The 15,609-nt window shown below is 34.3% G+C and overlaps 3 protein-coding genes across 3 annotated transcripts; all 3 read right to left on the minus strand.

Moving 5' to 3' along the window:
• Nucleotides 1-5,995: 5,995 nt before the first annotated feature.
• LOC148543547 (uncharacterized) lies at nt 5,996-7,593 on the minus strand. Its single transcript, XM_088498149.1, has 2 exons — nt 6,366-7,593; nt 5,996-6,030 (listed from the first exon to the last, which is right to left on the minus strand). Exons 1-2 carry the CDS (start codon nt 7,591-7,593, stop codon nt 5,996-5,998), a joined length of 1,263 nt encoding a protein of 420 aa, XP_088354275.1.
• A 730-nt stretch (nt 7,594-8,323) lies between these two features.
• On the minus strand, nt 8,324-9,598 carry LOC110267093 (F-box/kelch-repeat protein At3g23880-like). The gene has a single exon (XM_021112235.2). It carries the CDS (start codon nt 9,596-9,598, stop codon nt 8,324-8,326), a length of 1,275 nt encoding a protein of 424 aa, XP_020967894.2.
• A 4,213-nt stretch (nt 9,599-13,811) lies between these two features.
• LOC107614854 (F-box/kelch-repeat protein At3g23880-like) lies at nt 13,812-15,086 on the minus strand. The gene has a single exon (XM_016316982.2). It carries the CDS (start codon nt 15,084-15,086, stop codon nt 13,812-13,814), a length of 1,275 nt encoding a protein of 424 aa, XP_016172468.2.
• Between the last annotated feature and the right edge of the window lie 523 nt (nt 15,087-15,609).

Raw genomic sequence — 15,609 nt, forward strand, 5'->3', positions numbered from 1 at the left:
TGTAACATCTACCAGAGTACGAGTTCCTGACACATGTTTGTCATCATTATGAGCATCCTTGCGATCTTTCTTGCTATTTTGATTCTTTTGCTGTTGTGTTAACAACTTGGTTATCCTCTGGACCTTGGCCTCAAGCGCACCGTTCTTAGCTATTAACTTGGCCTGAGTTGGTGGAGGAGGAGGTGGATTTTTCTCATCAGCCATGATCGAGATCCTACAAAAAAGAGGAATAATAAGTGGAAAAAAAATGTGGGGCAACATTAAGATCGGTCCCACGATGGGGCGCCAAATATTTTTGTTGTTATGAGATATGTTCGAGGTATAGCTCGTCGCAGAAGGGGAGATGTCGTCCTGTCTTCTCCACGTATGAGTTATACGCCGGACTCCAAAGAACACCAGACAGGATGGGTACCTGCAAAAGGTACTCCGACGCTCAAGTCAGAAATAATTCAAAGAAGAGAGTGAGAGTGACTTATGTAAGTATTAGGTTTTTAGATGTCCTTTACCTTGATCTAATATTACCTTATACAGATTGAATAGAGACTAAGCCTTTTGAATATACTCGGTTAGCGAATCATAAACTACGGTTGTGGTGAGAACCACAATGTGGTTACTGTGATATTCTCATCATCTGTTTTGACTATTTCATTGAGTTGTTGGTGATAACGTGTGATGAAGTCATCATGTCGTTCTGCTTATCATGTTTTTGAGTTATAGGCAGAATTATAACTTCTTTGGGTCGAGGTATAGATTTCATTGGCTGAATTATAGGTAATGGATTAAGACTTATTTTATGAGTAATAGGTAGCAATTACCGAGTAATATAGAATGGACCAGATTGTAACGGCCGAGTTATAGATATAACGACCAAGTTATGTGTTGGTAATTTATGAGTCATGAAAACTCTAACGTTCTTTTTAGGGTTAATAGTTAAATTAGTCCCTCAAAGATAAGATATTTTTTAAATTCATCATTGAATGATTTTTTTAATCAAATTGGTCCTTCAAAAATTGCAAATTAATCATATTTGTCCTCCAGTAACTCCATTAACAATTTTCTTCAAAGATTAATGTTGTAAAACGTTAATTGATAACATATATAATACCTGATATGTTTAATTGAGTATTGACTAAATATGTTTATGAAAATTTATTAATTTAGTCATTTTTTCCAATTACAAAAATTATATTCCTAATATGACCTAGTGACTAAATTGATGGATTTTCGTAAATATATTTAGTCAACGTCTAATTGAACATGTTATATGTCATATATGCTATCAGTTAACATTTAACATCATCAATCGTTGACAAAAATTGTGAGTGGAGTAATTGAAGGACAGATATGATTAATTCGTAATTTTTGAATGACCAATTTTATTGAAAAAATCTTTCAAGGACAAATTTAAAGAATGCCTTATCTTTTAGGGACTAATTTGACTATTAAACCATTCTTTTTTACCTAATCTTCAAAGTTCAAATTATAATTTGTAGCCGCCGAATTATAGTGACTAAATCAATAATAATAATGATAATAATAAAATCATCATCACCTCTAATTTGAAGAGAATATTATTTTGTTCTAAATTTAGAAAACATCATTGTTTGTTAATAATATGAAACGGGGAACTAATTCGGCTTCAAGTTCTTCCTAACCAATATAATTTGCACCATGTCAATCTAAATTGCATAATATGATACATGATATAATTGCTTTTATCTTATTATCAAGTCTAAGATTTCTCTTGAACAGGAATAAAGAAATCAATGTTATTTGAATTCAATAGGAATAAAGAAATCAATGTGATTTGAATTGAACAGGATGAGACCAACTATCCCTAAAGGTAACAACTAATACACTGAGCATATCGTATAATTAGGCAATCTATAAGGTGAGAGAGTAAATGTAGTGATTATCTCGATTTCTATAACATCGTTTGGAACTTTTTGTTATTTGTGCAAACTTTAGCGTGCTTGCCTTGAGCTGCACTCCAATATCTAAGTCATCAGATTGATACCAATTATATCAACTAAAAAGTATATATGCAATAATGCAATCTAGTAAAACTTAAATTTTAATTGTTTTCCTGTTATTAGCATCCATTCCTGCTTTAGTTTGCTAACTCTTTGAAAAACTTAAACTATATGCTGCCTCATGGAACAACTATTAGGTTGAAAAATTCCTTAGAAATAGTCACAATCTCTTATAGGATTTAAACTTATTTTCATTCTAAATATCTCTTAAATACTACAGAGCACAGCATATATAGACAAATTAAAACTCTTGATCAACTTGTTATATGAACAGGGTTTTGTTTTGTTTTCACCATCTTAAGAAGGCCACATAAGATTACTATTGATGGTATCGTTCTTATATTTGAATTAATTATAACGAAAAGGTTTATTTGATAAATAATATCAATATAGTTGACATATTCCCGCGTTAAATATGGTGTTACATAACACTTGTACCTGAACCTTTTCAGATATTACACTGGCAGTTTTGTAAAATCGAATTGATACAAAACATAAATTATATAGCATATCATGATAAATACATATTCTAACAAAGTAAAGGACGATTGGTATTCATATTTATATCGTTTAGTTAATTTCAAAAAGAATCTAATTAAATGTGATAATTGGTGAAAGAGAGGCTTCACTCTCATCAAATACTGTAAGATGAGTCTGAGAACAAAGAAAGAAAGAAAGAAAGAATGGATAAAGGGAAGGAGGTGAAAAGAGAGATGGTTTGCAGAGAGAGAAAAGAAGGGAAGTAAACAGAGAACCAATATTCAAAAAGGGGCTGAATGAATTCTCAAAGGAAAAGTTAAAAAAAAATACCCTAATAGCTATTGTATATATATGTACATAATAACAGAAATTGAATAACTAATTTGCCGAGGCATTAGGGATAACAAACCAAATGCCAACTAGCGTATAATTAGTAATCTATGACTCAACTTACACCCTCCCGCAAACTAGGACTGTGAATGTTTAGAAGGCCTAGTTTGGAAAGGTTAATCGCAAAAGGACCTGGTGCCAAAGCCTTTGTCAGAAAATCTGCAAGCTGATTGGACGAGGAGACTGGCATCAAGTGAGTGAGGCCAGAAAGGTGCTGATTCCGAGCGGTGTGGCAATCCACCTCGATATGCTTTGTGCGTTCATGAAAAATAGGATTAGTGGCAATGTGAATGGCGGATCAATTGTCACAAAAGAGAGTAATCGGCTCCGTTAGGGGCAATCCAAGGTCATGCATGATGAAAGACAGCCATTGAGCTTGGCAAGTAGCCAATGCCAAGGCTCGATATTCTGCCTCGGATGAGGATCTAGCGACGGTGCTTTGTTTCTTACTCTTCCAACTAATTAAGGAACTCCCAAGATAGAAGCAGTGGCCAGTGATAGACTTTCGAGTATCTGCACATGTTGCCCAATCGGCATCGGCAAAACCAGTGAGCTTGAGGTCATTGTCTGCTGAAAAGAAAACACCAACGGATGGGCATCCTTTTAAGTATTTTAACACACGAAAAGCTGCCCGCATGTGCTCATCAGTTGGGCAATCAATGAACTGACTAAGTCGCCCCATAGCATAGGCAATGTCTGGCCGTGTATTGGTTAGGTATAATAGTCTTCCAACGAGCTGCCGGTAAGGAGTGCGATCAGCTAGAGCAGTGCCACTATCTCGTGACAATTTGGAAGCACAAGTGTAATCCATAGGCGTGCTAACAGGTTTGCAATCTAAGTACCCAAAATCTTTGAGGATGTCAAGTGCATATTTTCTCTGACAGATGTGAATTCCTTTGGAGGATCTGGCCACTTCCATTCCTAAGAAATACTTTAAATCACCCAAATCTTTAATTTTAAACCGCAGATCAAGTAACTTTTTGATTCTCTCAATTTCATCCAAGTCGTCACCAGTCAAAACCAGGTCATCAACATAAACCATAATGATAGTAACCCCCTGAGAAGTGATTTTCGTATATAAAGAGTGATCTGATTCAGATTTGGTGAAGCCCGCAGTGGTGAGAGTTTCAGTCAACTTTAAGTTCCATTGTCGACTTGCTTGTCTCAAGCCATAAAGAGATTTTTGAAGTTTACAAACTGAATCTGATCTTACAGCCAGATAATCGAGCCCAGGAGGAAGTTTCATGTATACTTCCTCATTCAAATCGCCGTGAAGGAAAGCGGTGTTAACGTCTAACTGCTTGATGTGCCACTGCTTGGCCGCAGCTAAGGCCAATACAATTCTCAAGGTTGTCATGCGAACCACTGGACTGAACGTGTCTATAAAATCAACCCCTTCTATTTGGGTAAACCCTTTTGCTACAAGCCTGGCCTTGTAGCGTTCAACGGAACCGTCGGGGTGAAGTTTGACCCGAAACACCCACTTGCAACCTATAGGTTTCTTACCAGCAGGGAGTTTTGTAATGCACCAAGTTTGATTTTGCTTCAAAGCCTCCAGTTCACTATGAATGGCTTCTCTCCAGCAAGGATGAACAATTGCTTCCTCATAATTGCTAGGCACAACAGTTGTAGCAACAGCCAAAGAAAAAGACTTGTGTTTGGGACTAAGTGCATCATAAGATATATATTGTGATATCGGGTACCTGCAAAGAGAATTGATAGTAGATGTTGTGGTATGTATCTTACAATGGTAGTCCTTAAGGTACGTTGGCATTTTCTTTATTCTTGAAGATTGTCTTACTTCAATTGGGGGTGTTGGTGTATGTAATGAAGAGTTGTGCGCTGGCTGAGGTGTTAATGATGCATGAGTAGTTTGTGATGCATGTGATGAAATGGGACTCGGGAGATGGTTGTCCCCACTTGTAATGTTTGGAGATGTAGTGTGTGCAGGATTGGACAGCAAAGGGTTCCACAAGTTGGTAGTGTCATCAATAAAGGGGTCAAAGGTGTTTTGATGCAAGTTGGATGCAAATTGAGGTTGGTCATGTCCATGAGAATGATTAGAAATCACAGAATATGGAAAGCAATCCTCATAAAAGACAACATTTCTTGAAATAAAAATATTTCTAGAATTCAAATCAAAAAGAGTAAATCCTTTGGCACCATCTTTAAAGCCCAAGAATATGCACTTTCGAGCTCTTGGATCCAACTTTGATCTCCCATTAGTGAGGGTTGATGCATAAGATAAGCAACCAAAAACTCTTAAATTTGACAAAGTTGGTAGTGTATCAAAAAGAATTTCGAATGGAACTTTATTTTTGAGAAATTGACTAGGCTGAATGTTTATTAAGTACACTGCATGTCGAATAGCAAAATTCCAAAAACATTTAGGTATCGATGAGTGAAATAATAATGCTCGAGCAATGCCTAAAATATGTTGGTGTTTTCTTTCCACTATCCCGTTTTGTTGTGGGGTTTCAACACAAGAAGTTTGATGCAAAATTCCTTGAGATGCATAAAAGGTTTTCAAAGCAAATTCAGGTCCATTATCTGACCTGAAGCATTTTATGGTTTTGTTAAATTGAGTTTGCACAAATTTGACAAAATTCTTTAAAATTTCAGAGGCCTCAGATTTTGTTTTCATACAATGAACCCAAGTATATCTACTTTTGTCATCAACTAACGTTAAAAAATATTTTTCTCCTTGCAAAGACGGGGTGGAAATAGGGCCCCAAATATCCACATGCAACAAATCAAAACAATTCACAGATTCAGTCAAGCTATAAGAGAAAGGTAATCTTTTTTGTTTTGCCAAATGACAAGAGTTGCAAGGATCTATGTTCTCATTACAATCAATTAAAGGATAAATTTTGTGCATGATTTCTAGTCTATACCGTGGAACATGTCCTAAGCGTGAATGCCAGAGTGCAGTTACATGATTTGCTGTGTGTGTAGTCACATAGTTGCTGTCCAAAGTGACAGCATCTGCATAAATGTGTGGTGAAGTGCTTGAATCATGAATGAAGTGATTTACATGCTTGTTAATGCCAACAACAGCTTGACTATCCATAGTATAGAGTCCATCCGCACATTTAGCTACTCCAATCCTCTTCAAAGTAGCTTGGTCCTGGATCTCACAAATTTGATCATTTATAAGCATTTGGCACTTCAATCCATTAGTTATTTTAGACACAGAAATCAGTTTGAAGTCAAAATTTGGAATAAAAAGTACATTTGTGATGTATAATTGATTAGAGAACCTAATGGTACCAATGGTGCTACTAACCGTTTGGCTCCCATCAGGCATTCTAACAATTATGGGGCTGGTTTGAATATATGACTCAAAATCATTTAAATCAAATGTCACGTGATCAGTTGCCCCAGTGTCTATGACCCAAAGGGAAGATTTTGCAGCAACAAAGGATGAAATATTTGTGCTGTATTTTAAAATGATACCTTTACCTTGACCCATCGAAGTGGTGTTTGCGGAACGTTGTGCCTGATTTGCAATTTGGGGTTGCACATGAGCCTCTTGTCCATTGAGAAGTTTGATAATAGCTTCCTTTTGGTGAGAAGTTAGATCTAATTTTGGTGAATCACTAGCTTCCTTTTGGTAATTGCTTAGATTGCTCTGACTGAATTCATCACTTTTCTTCTCAGTTGGTAGTTCAGCAGCCGTGTAATTGATGCTGCTAACTTGCCTCTGCCTAAGATGAGGGGGCAAGCCATGCTTCTTATAGCATGTATCCACTGTGTGTCCTGTTTTATCACAGAATGTGCACTGTATTCGGTTTCCTCTGCTTCTTCCCCCAGCCTGAAACCTGCCTCTTCCTCTGCCTCTGCCTCGATTCCTCTCATCACTAAGCTGAAGTCCGGAATTAGTCTTATTGAAGAAAACTTTTGACTCATGAGTATCACTAAATTGTCTTTCCTGCTGAGTCAACATTGAGAAGGCAGAATTTATATCAGGGATTGGGTTCATAAGCATCAACTGCGACCTCACAGTGGAGTATTGATCATTTAGACCCCGAAGAAACCGAGTTGTATAGTCTTCACGCCTATATTGTCGTATCACATCCAATCCACATGAGCATGAAAATTCACATCCTTTGCAATTAGGTATCGGTCTAAAATTGTTTAGATCTTCCCAAATTGATTTTAATTTGGTGTAATACGCAGTTACATTTAAATCGCCTTGCTTCATAGAGAATAATTCTTCCTGAAGTTCAGCCACTCTGTACTTGTCTCCCTGATAATATCGATGTTTCAAATCTTTCCAAAGGTCCGAAGCAATGTTATTCCAAACCACGCTTGCTGATATTTCAGGACTCAATGACAAATTGATCCAAGATACTACATATGTATTGCACCTTTCCCAAGCTTCAAATAGTGTATCATCCTCATTTGGTTTTGTAAGAGATCCATCTACAAACTTCAATTTGTTCTTTCCTTTCAAAGCTAATAACATTGCTCTACTCCACGAACCATAATTGCTAGCATTGAGAGTAATTGAGATTAAAGGATTACCCGGATTTTCGCTTGGATGAATGTAGTAGGGGCTAGACGGATCTTGCATTGGATTGACATTGTTCTTTGCCATTTGAGCTTGAAATGTTGATATTTGGCTCAAGAAAGTTGCGATTGACTGAGCATCCAATGGATTAGAACTTGTTCCTTGATTATCAGCCATTACACAAGTGAGAATCGATGAATCTGCTGCAGCGTCAAATCCCAAGCCTTCTGTCTTCAGTCTCGTCGATCAGAGATTTACCTCTCCTCCACGCTCACCGCACCATGTGATAATTGGTGAAAGAGAGGCTTCACTCTCATCAAATACTGTAAGATGAGTCTGAGAACAAAGAAAGAAAGAAAGAAAGAATGGATAAAGGGAAGGAGGTGAAAAGAGAGATGGTTTGCAGAGAGAGAAAAGAAGGGAAGTAAACAGAGAACCAATATTCAAAAAGGGGCTGAATGAATTCTCAAAGGAAAAGTTAAAAAAAAATACCCTAATAGCTATTGTATATATATGTACATAATAACAGAAATTGAATAACTAATTTGCCGAGGCATTAGGGATAACAAACCAAATGCCAACTAGCGTATAATTAGTAATCTATGACTCAACTTACATTAAAAAATATTAAATCGAAGATACAGTCTATAAATAAAAGAATAATGTTACACATCAAATTTTTTTTTATGAATCAAGTCCAATCAAGTTAAATAACAAGACTTGAAATAATGTTAGATATAACTAAATTTTATTATCTTAGACCAACTTAGTTAAACTTGATTAATGAAACATTATTCAAAAAAAAAAAAAAAGCACCACATTAATGATAATGAAGTTATGGATTCAAGAGATTGTGTAGGATACTCTTCCCCAAGAGGTAGCCAAAATGCAAACTATCCTCAAGAGATTATAGGGTTGGCTTAAATAACCGCATTTCAGATGAGCAACTTGGAAGACCAAAGTGCGAGGGTGAAACTAAACTTTCATGATAGATGTGAAAGATCCTTGAGCCTACACCCCGAGATAAAGGACGATGTTTGGTCATGCCATCACTGGAGCTGTCAATGTTAGGAAAATATATGCTGCCATCATTTATGTTACATAAAACTAACTTGCCACTTGGAGATTTCGCCAGTAGAACATCATTTTTCAACATGTACATAGGCCGTAGTACATAATTTAAACGAGAATTAATGAGTAGCGGGTGGTGGGGGATTATTGCCAACTTAGTCCAAGATTGAGGAACTCCATACTCCTTCATCAACCAGAGAGTCCAATGAGTTTTCTTAGTCTCACAACAAACAGCAAGACAACCCCCTAAGATATCCAATCGGGGAAACATACAGTGATCATCATCTGAATCCCTACTGGGAGCGGAAAACTGACTATAAGTCTCTTTCACCAAGTCAAGGGAAAGAACTGCCACAAAACTACTACGACGGCCGCGAAGAAGCCAATTAAGAGTGCCAGTGCCACTTACAAAACGCCCTGTCCGACCCACCACAGAAGCCTTGTTACTGGGGTCACGTAGTCTATATGGGAAATCCTGAATTGTTCTCCATTTAGATTTTGGGCCGAATGTGAAAATTCTGGTGACAGATTCACGTGATTTCTTAATCACAATCCCGAAAAGCTTATACTTGTCGTTCACATGATCATAACCGAATCCACAATAGTTGAAGACACCACCAATTTTAAGCGGCTGAGATGTGAATCCAGTGCAGGGGTTCCACAGCATGGCACGATCCTCAAGCTCATCGTCGTGCAAGCACAACAATCCATTACAAGAGCCAATGATGCTACGGCAGCGTCGTCCCTCGTAGGGAACTACTTTAGTGGGTTCACGGGGAGGGTTCTCGAACACAGATCGGACGGAGAAAGTTCCGATTGTGGGGTATGAGTAGCTTGAGCTATAATAGGCAACACGCGGGTAGGTCAAGGCTGGATCCACCGCCATTGAACGTCGAAGGTGGTCCTTGGCAAATTGGGAACTGGAAATTAGGGTTCTCCATGAACCGCAGACGCTGTTCCTTAATCGCACAAGAGAACTCGCCGGAATCCTCAGCAGGATTTCCTCTATGAGCTCGTCCATGAGGGCAGGCATCCCGGTGGTTGTGACGACCTCCCCCTTCCTCTCATCATCATTATCATCGTCGTGAAGCGGACTATTCATGCGTTCCATGAGTTGGATTTTAGGATTACTAGCATCAACCAATTCGGAAAACAATTTGGAGGGATAATGTGGCCGCATAAAAAGTTCCCTTGTGTCTTTTATAGGTTGAAACTGTTGAAGAGTTTCCCCCACTACTAGAAAAGATTTTTTAAATATTTTTTAAAAAAATTTAAAATAATTTAATATTTAAATATCATATAAAAATATTTTTAATGTATAATTATATTTAAATACAATAACATAAAATATCTTTTATTTATTACTTTAGGATATTTTCAAAATAAAAATCTTTTAAAAAAATTATAATATTTTTAAATTATTTTGTTAATATTTTTATTGTTATCATTACAACTTATCAAATACACTAAATAATAAAAAAACAAATATTTCTTTATTGAAAAAATATATTTTATATACTTTAACAATTTGATCAAAGTTGATATTGTCTTTATTTAATTCAAAGATAAAATCTTTGATGATCACTTGATTATAGTAAAATTGATGGAATATAATTGTAATAAGATATTATGAAAATTAAATAATTAAGTAAATAATTAATTAAGAAATAAATTAACAATAAAATAAAAAATAAATTATTTAAAATTCCTTTTTGAAAAAAAAAGAAGATAAATAGTTAAATAATTTTTAAGTTAAATTCATCTTGAAATTTGAATATATTAGACGGAGAGAAGTAGATGGACAAGTGAGAGATCAAAATTGACGAGCATACCTGTGATAAAGTAATTTTTGAGTCATACATGCTCATGAGTCATGAGTGAATCAGCTAAATTATGTGCCTCATCAATTATAACAATATTGGATATTAAACTACTCTTTCACTTTAGTCTATGACAACAAAGTTTTATGGCCTATAAATTCAACTCAACAGAATACATAAATTCAATTACAATTTTAGTCTTTATTATCTTATCTTTTCTTTATCTTATTTTTAGTTGTTCTTATTTTATCTTATTTTATCTTTAGTTGTTCTTATCTTATCTTATCTTTAGTTGTTCTTATCTCACAATGAATAATCAATCTTTTAATTTAGCTCAGCAACCAATCTCTATTACATCTATCCAAATAAAAATCCAACATCAGTCTTGGTTACATCTGTTCTAACAGAAAACAACTATCATTCATCTGCACATTCTTCCGAACGTTTCGTTTGCATTCTGTTTCAGCAGTCATATCTGCATTCTGTTTCAGCAATCTGCATCTGTTTTAGCAGTTCCATCTGCACTCTTATCGCGCTCTATGCGCCCTCATTCTTATCACGCTCTACGCGCCCTTTCATATTGCGCTCTACGCGCCCTCTCTTATTGCGCTCTATGCACCCTCTGAAGACCACTGATATTGCACCATACGCCCCTCTAAAGATTAATTTTATTGCGCTCTACGCGCTTATTTTTTCATTCTTTTTTTTTATGAAGATCGCTGCTTGCTCTCTCTCCCTCTTCTTTTATATTTTTGCGGTCGACGGCTCAAGCTCCGCTGTACGCAATTTTTTAAAGATCGCTGAGTCATATAGAATGGACCAGATTGTAACGGCCGAATTATAGATATAACGACTAAGTTATGTGTTGGTAATTTATGAGTCATGAAAACTCTAACGTTCTTTTTACCTAATCTTCAAAGTTCAAATTATAATGTAGCCGCTGAGTTATAGTGACTAAATCAATAATAATAATGATAATAATAAGATCATCATCTCCTCTAATCTGAAGAGAATATTATTTTGTTCTAAATTTAGAAAACATCATTGGTTTGTTAATAATATGAAACAGGGAACTAATTCGGCTTCAAGTTCTTCCTAACCAATATAATTTGCACCATGTCAATCTAAATTGCATAATATGATGCATGATATAATTGCTTTTATGTTATTGTCAAGTCTAAGATTTCTCTAAGATTTCTCTTGAACAGGAATAAAGAAATCAATGTTATTTGAATTCTACAGGAATAAAGAAATCAATGTGATTTGAATTGAACAGGACGAGACCAACTATCCCTAAAGGTAACAACTAATACACTGAGCATATCGTATAATTAGGCAATCTATAATGTGAGAGAGTAAATGTAGTGATTATCTCGATTTCTATAACATCGTTTGGAACTTTTTGTTATATGTGCAAACTTTAGCGTGTTTACCTTGAGCTTGAGCTGCACCCCAATATCTAAGTCATCAGATTGATACCAATTATATCAACTAACAAGTATATATGCAATAATGCAACCTAGTAAAACTTAAATCTTAATTGTTCTCCTGTTATTATTAGCATCCATTCCTGCTTTAGTTTGCTAACTCTTTGAAAAACTTAAACTATATGCTGCCTCATGGAACAACTATTAGGTTGAAAAATTCCTTAGAAATAGTCACAATCTCTTCTAGGATTTAAACCTATTTTCATTCTAAATATCTCTTAATTAAACACACAGCATATATAGACAAACTAAAACTCTCGATCAAATTGTTATATGAACAGGGTTTTGTTTTGTTTTCACCATCTTAAGAAGGCCACATAAGATTACTATTGATTGAATCATTCTTATATTTGAAATAATTATAACGAAAAGGTTTAAATATAGTTGACATAGTCCCATGTTAAATATGGTATTACATAACACTTGCACCTGAAACTTTTCAGATATTACACTGACAGTTTTGTAAAATCGAATTGATACAAAACATAAGTTATATAGCATATCATGATAAATAGTTATTGTTTAGTTAGATTCAAAAGGAACCTAATTAGCCAATGAGTAATAGCTCAAATGGCATAATCTCCCATACTCAATTAAGAGGTTGCGGGTTTGAGTCTCATATCTTTGATAAAAAAAAAAAAGGAACCTAATTAAAAAATATTAAATCGAAAACACAGTCTATAAATAAAAGAGTAATATTACACATCAAAGTCTTTTTATGAATTAAGTTCAATTAAATTAAATAATAAGACTTAGAATAATGTTAGATGTAACTAAATTTTATTATGTGTGTGTTTGAATTACAGTTTATAAACGGGAGTTTGTATAAAATTGATTTTGCAAACTTAATTTTGATAAAAAGTAAGTTTGTGTTAAAGTGATTTATATTTGACAATTTTTGTATCAAAATGGATTATAATAAAATAAATGTTGTTTGACTTATACTATTCAAAATCACTTTTAAATAAAAAAAATTACTAAAATGGACATCAACTTAAATCATTTTTTTATATTATCCTATCATTTTAATTTTAGATATTTAAATAGATCTTATTAGCTAATTTTATAATAAAATTAATATTTGCTTACTAAAATAAAAATAACATATAAAAATAGATAAAATATATTTTTAAATAAAATAAAAAATATAAAAAAAAATCATAATCTTATTATATATGATTAATTTTTTATTTAATTTATTTTTTTAATGGAATCATAATTTATATTATAAAAAAATTACAATAAAACATAGTATACGAGAATTGTAATTATAAAAGAGAGTACTAAAAATAATAAAAAAAATTAAATATTTACTTTGTAGTAATTGAAACAAATCTAAAAGTTTTTGATGATGTTTTTTATATAGTATATTTTTAGTATTTTTAGTACTCTTTTTTAGTATACTATAATTTTTTACTATTATTATTATTTACAGTTAATTTTTTGTTTAATTTACTTTACCTAATAGAATCAATAAACCATATCATAAAAAGATAATAACAAACATAATACACAAAAATCACAATTATAAAAATGTATAATATTAAACAAATATTTGACAAAAAAAATAAAAATAATAAATAATAGAAAAATAGAATATAAATAGAAATATCAAGAATTCTATAAATAATATAATAACATATATTAAGGATAAAGTTGGTAAAAGGTAAATAAATGTTTAGTATCCATGGCTAAAAACCCGTTAAGAAAATGCAAAAACTAAAAATAGTTAACTCTTGTAAACATGGTTTTGGTAGTAAAATCACTTCTCTGTTCATGAAAAAAAAAATTACCAAATAAAAAATTGAAGCTTTTAAGAATTCTAAACGTGCTTCTTCCCTTCCAACAAATTTCCTAAACGCACTCTATGATAGACCAATTTAGTTGAACTTGATTAACGAAACATTATTAAAAAAAAAAAAAAGCACCACATTAATGATAATGAAGTTATGGATTCAAGAGACGGTAGGATATCCTTAACCAAAAGGTAGCCAAAATGCACACTGTCCTTAAGAGATTATAGGTTTGGCTTAAATAATCGCATTTCAGATGAGCAACTTGGAAGACCAAAGTGAGAGGGTGAAACTAAGCTTTCATGATAGACATGAAAGATCCTTGAGCCTGAACCCCGATACAAAGGAGGATGTTTGGTCATGCCATCACTGGAGCTGTCAATATTAGGAACATATGTGCTGCCATCCTTTACGTTACATAAAATTAAGATGCCACTAGGAGATTTCGCTAGTAGAACATCACTTTTCAACATGTACATAGGCCGTAATACATCATTTAAACCAGAATTAATGAGTGGCGGGTGGTTGCGGATTATTGCCAACTTAGTCCAAGATTGAGGAACTCCATACTCCTTCATCAACCAGAGAGTCCAATGAGTTTTCTTAGTCTCACAACAAACAGCAAGACAATCCCCCAAGATATCCAATCGGGGAAACACACTGTGATCATCATCTGAATCCCTACTGGGAGCGGAAAACTGACTATAAGTCTCTTTCACCAAGTCAAGGGAAAGAACTGCCACAAAACTATCATGACCGCTGTGAAGAAGCCAATTAAGGGTGCCAGTGCCACTTACAAAACGCCCTGCCCGACCCACCACAGAAGCCTTGTTATCGGGGTCATGTAGTCTATATGGGAAATCCTGAATTGTTCTCCATTTAGATTTTGGGCCGAATGTGAAAATTCTGGTGACAGATTCACGTGATTTCTTAATCACAACCCCGAAAAGCTTATACTTGTCGTTCACATGATCATAACCGAATCCACAATAGTTGAAGACACCACCAATTTTAAGCGGCTGAGATGTGAATCCAGTGCAGGGGTTCCACAGCATGGCACGATCCTCAAGCTTATCGTCGTGCAAGCACAGCAATCCATTACAAGAGCCAATGATGCTACAGCAGTGTCGTCCCTCGTAGGCAACTACTTTAGTCGGTTCACGGGGAGGGTTCTCGAACACAGATCGGGCGGAGAAAATTCCGATGATGGGGTATGAGTAGCTTGAGCTATAATAGGCAATACGCGGGTGGGTCAAGGCTGGATCCACCGCCATTGAACGTCGAAGGTGGTCCTTGGCAAATTGGGAACTGGAAATTAGGGTTCTCCATGAACCGCAGACGCTGTTCCTTAATCGCACAAGAGAACTCGCCGGAATCCTCAGCAGGATTTCCTCTATGAGCTCGTCCATGAGGGCAGGCATCCCGGTGGTTGTGACGACCTCCCCCTTCCTCTCATCATCATTATCATCGTCGTGAAGCGGACTATTCATGCGTTCCATGAGTTGGATTTTAGGATTACTAGCATCAACCAATTCGGAAAACAATTTGGAGGGATAATGTGGCCGCATAAAAAGTTCCCTTGTGTCTTTTATAGGTTGAAACTGTTGAAGAGTTTCCCCCACTACTAGAAAAGATTTTTTAAATATTTTTTTAAAAAATTTAAAATAATTTAATATTTAAATATCATATAAAAATATTTTTAATGTATAATTATATTTAAATACAATAACATAAAATATCTCTTATTTATTACTTTAGGATTTTTTCAAAATAAAAATCTTTTTAAAAAATTATAATATTTTTAAATTATTTTGTTGATATTTTTATTGTTATCATTACAACTTATCAAATACACTAAATAATAAAAAACAAATCTTTCTTTATTGAAAAAGTATATTTTATATACTTTAACAATTTGATCAAGTTGATATTGTCTTTATTTAATTCAAAGATAAAATCTTTGATGATCACTTGATTATAGTAAAATTGATGGAATATAATTGTAATAAGATATTATGAAAA

Source organism: Arachis ipaensis, chromosome B9 (assembly GCF_059453495.1).
Source record: "Arachis ipaensis isolate K30076 ecotype BB chromosome B9, ASM5945349v1, whole genome shotgun sequence".
NCBI lineage: Eukaryota > Viridiplantae > Streptophyta > Magnoliopsida > Fabales > Fabaceae > Arachis > Arachis ipaensis.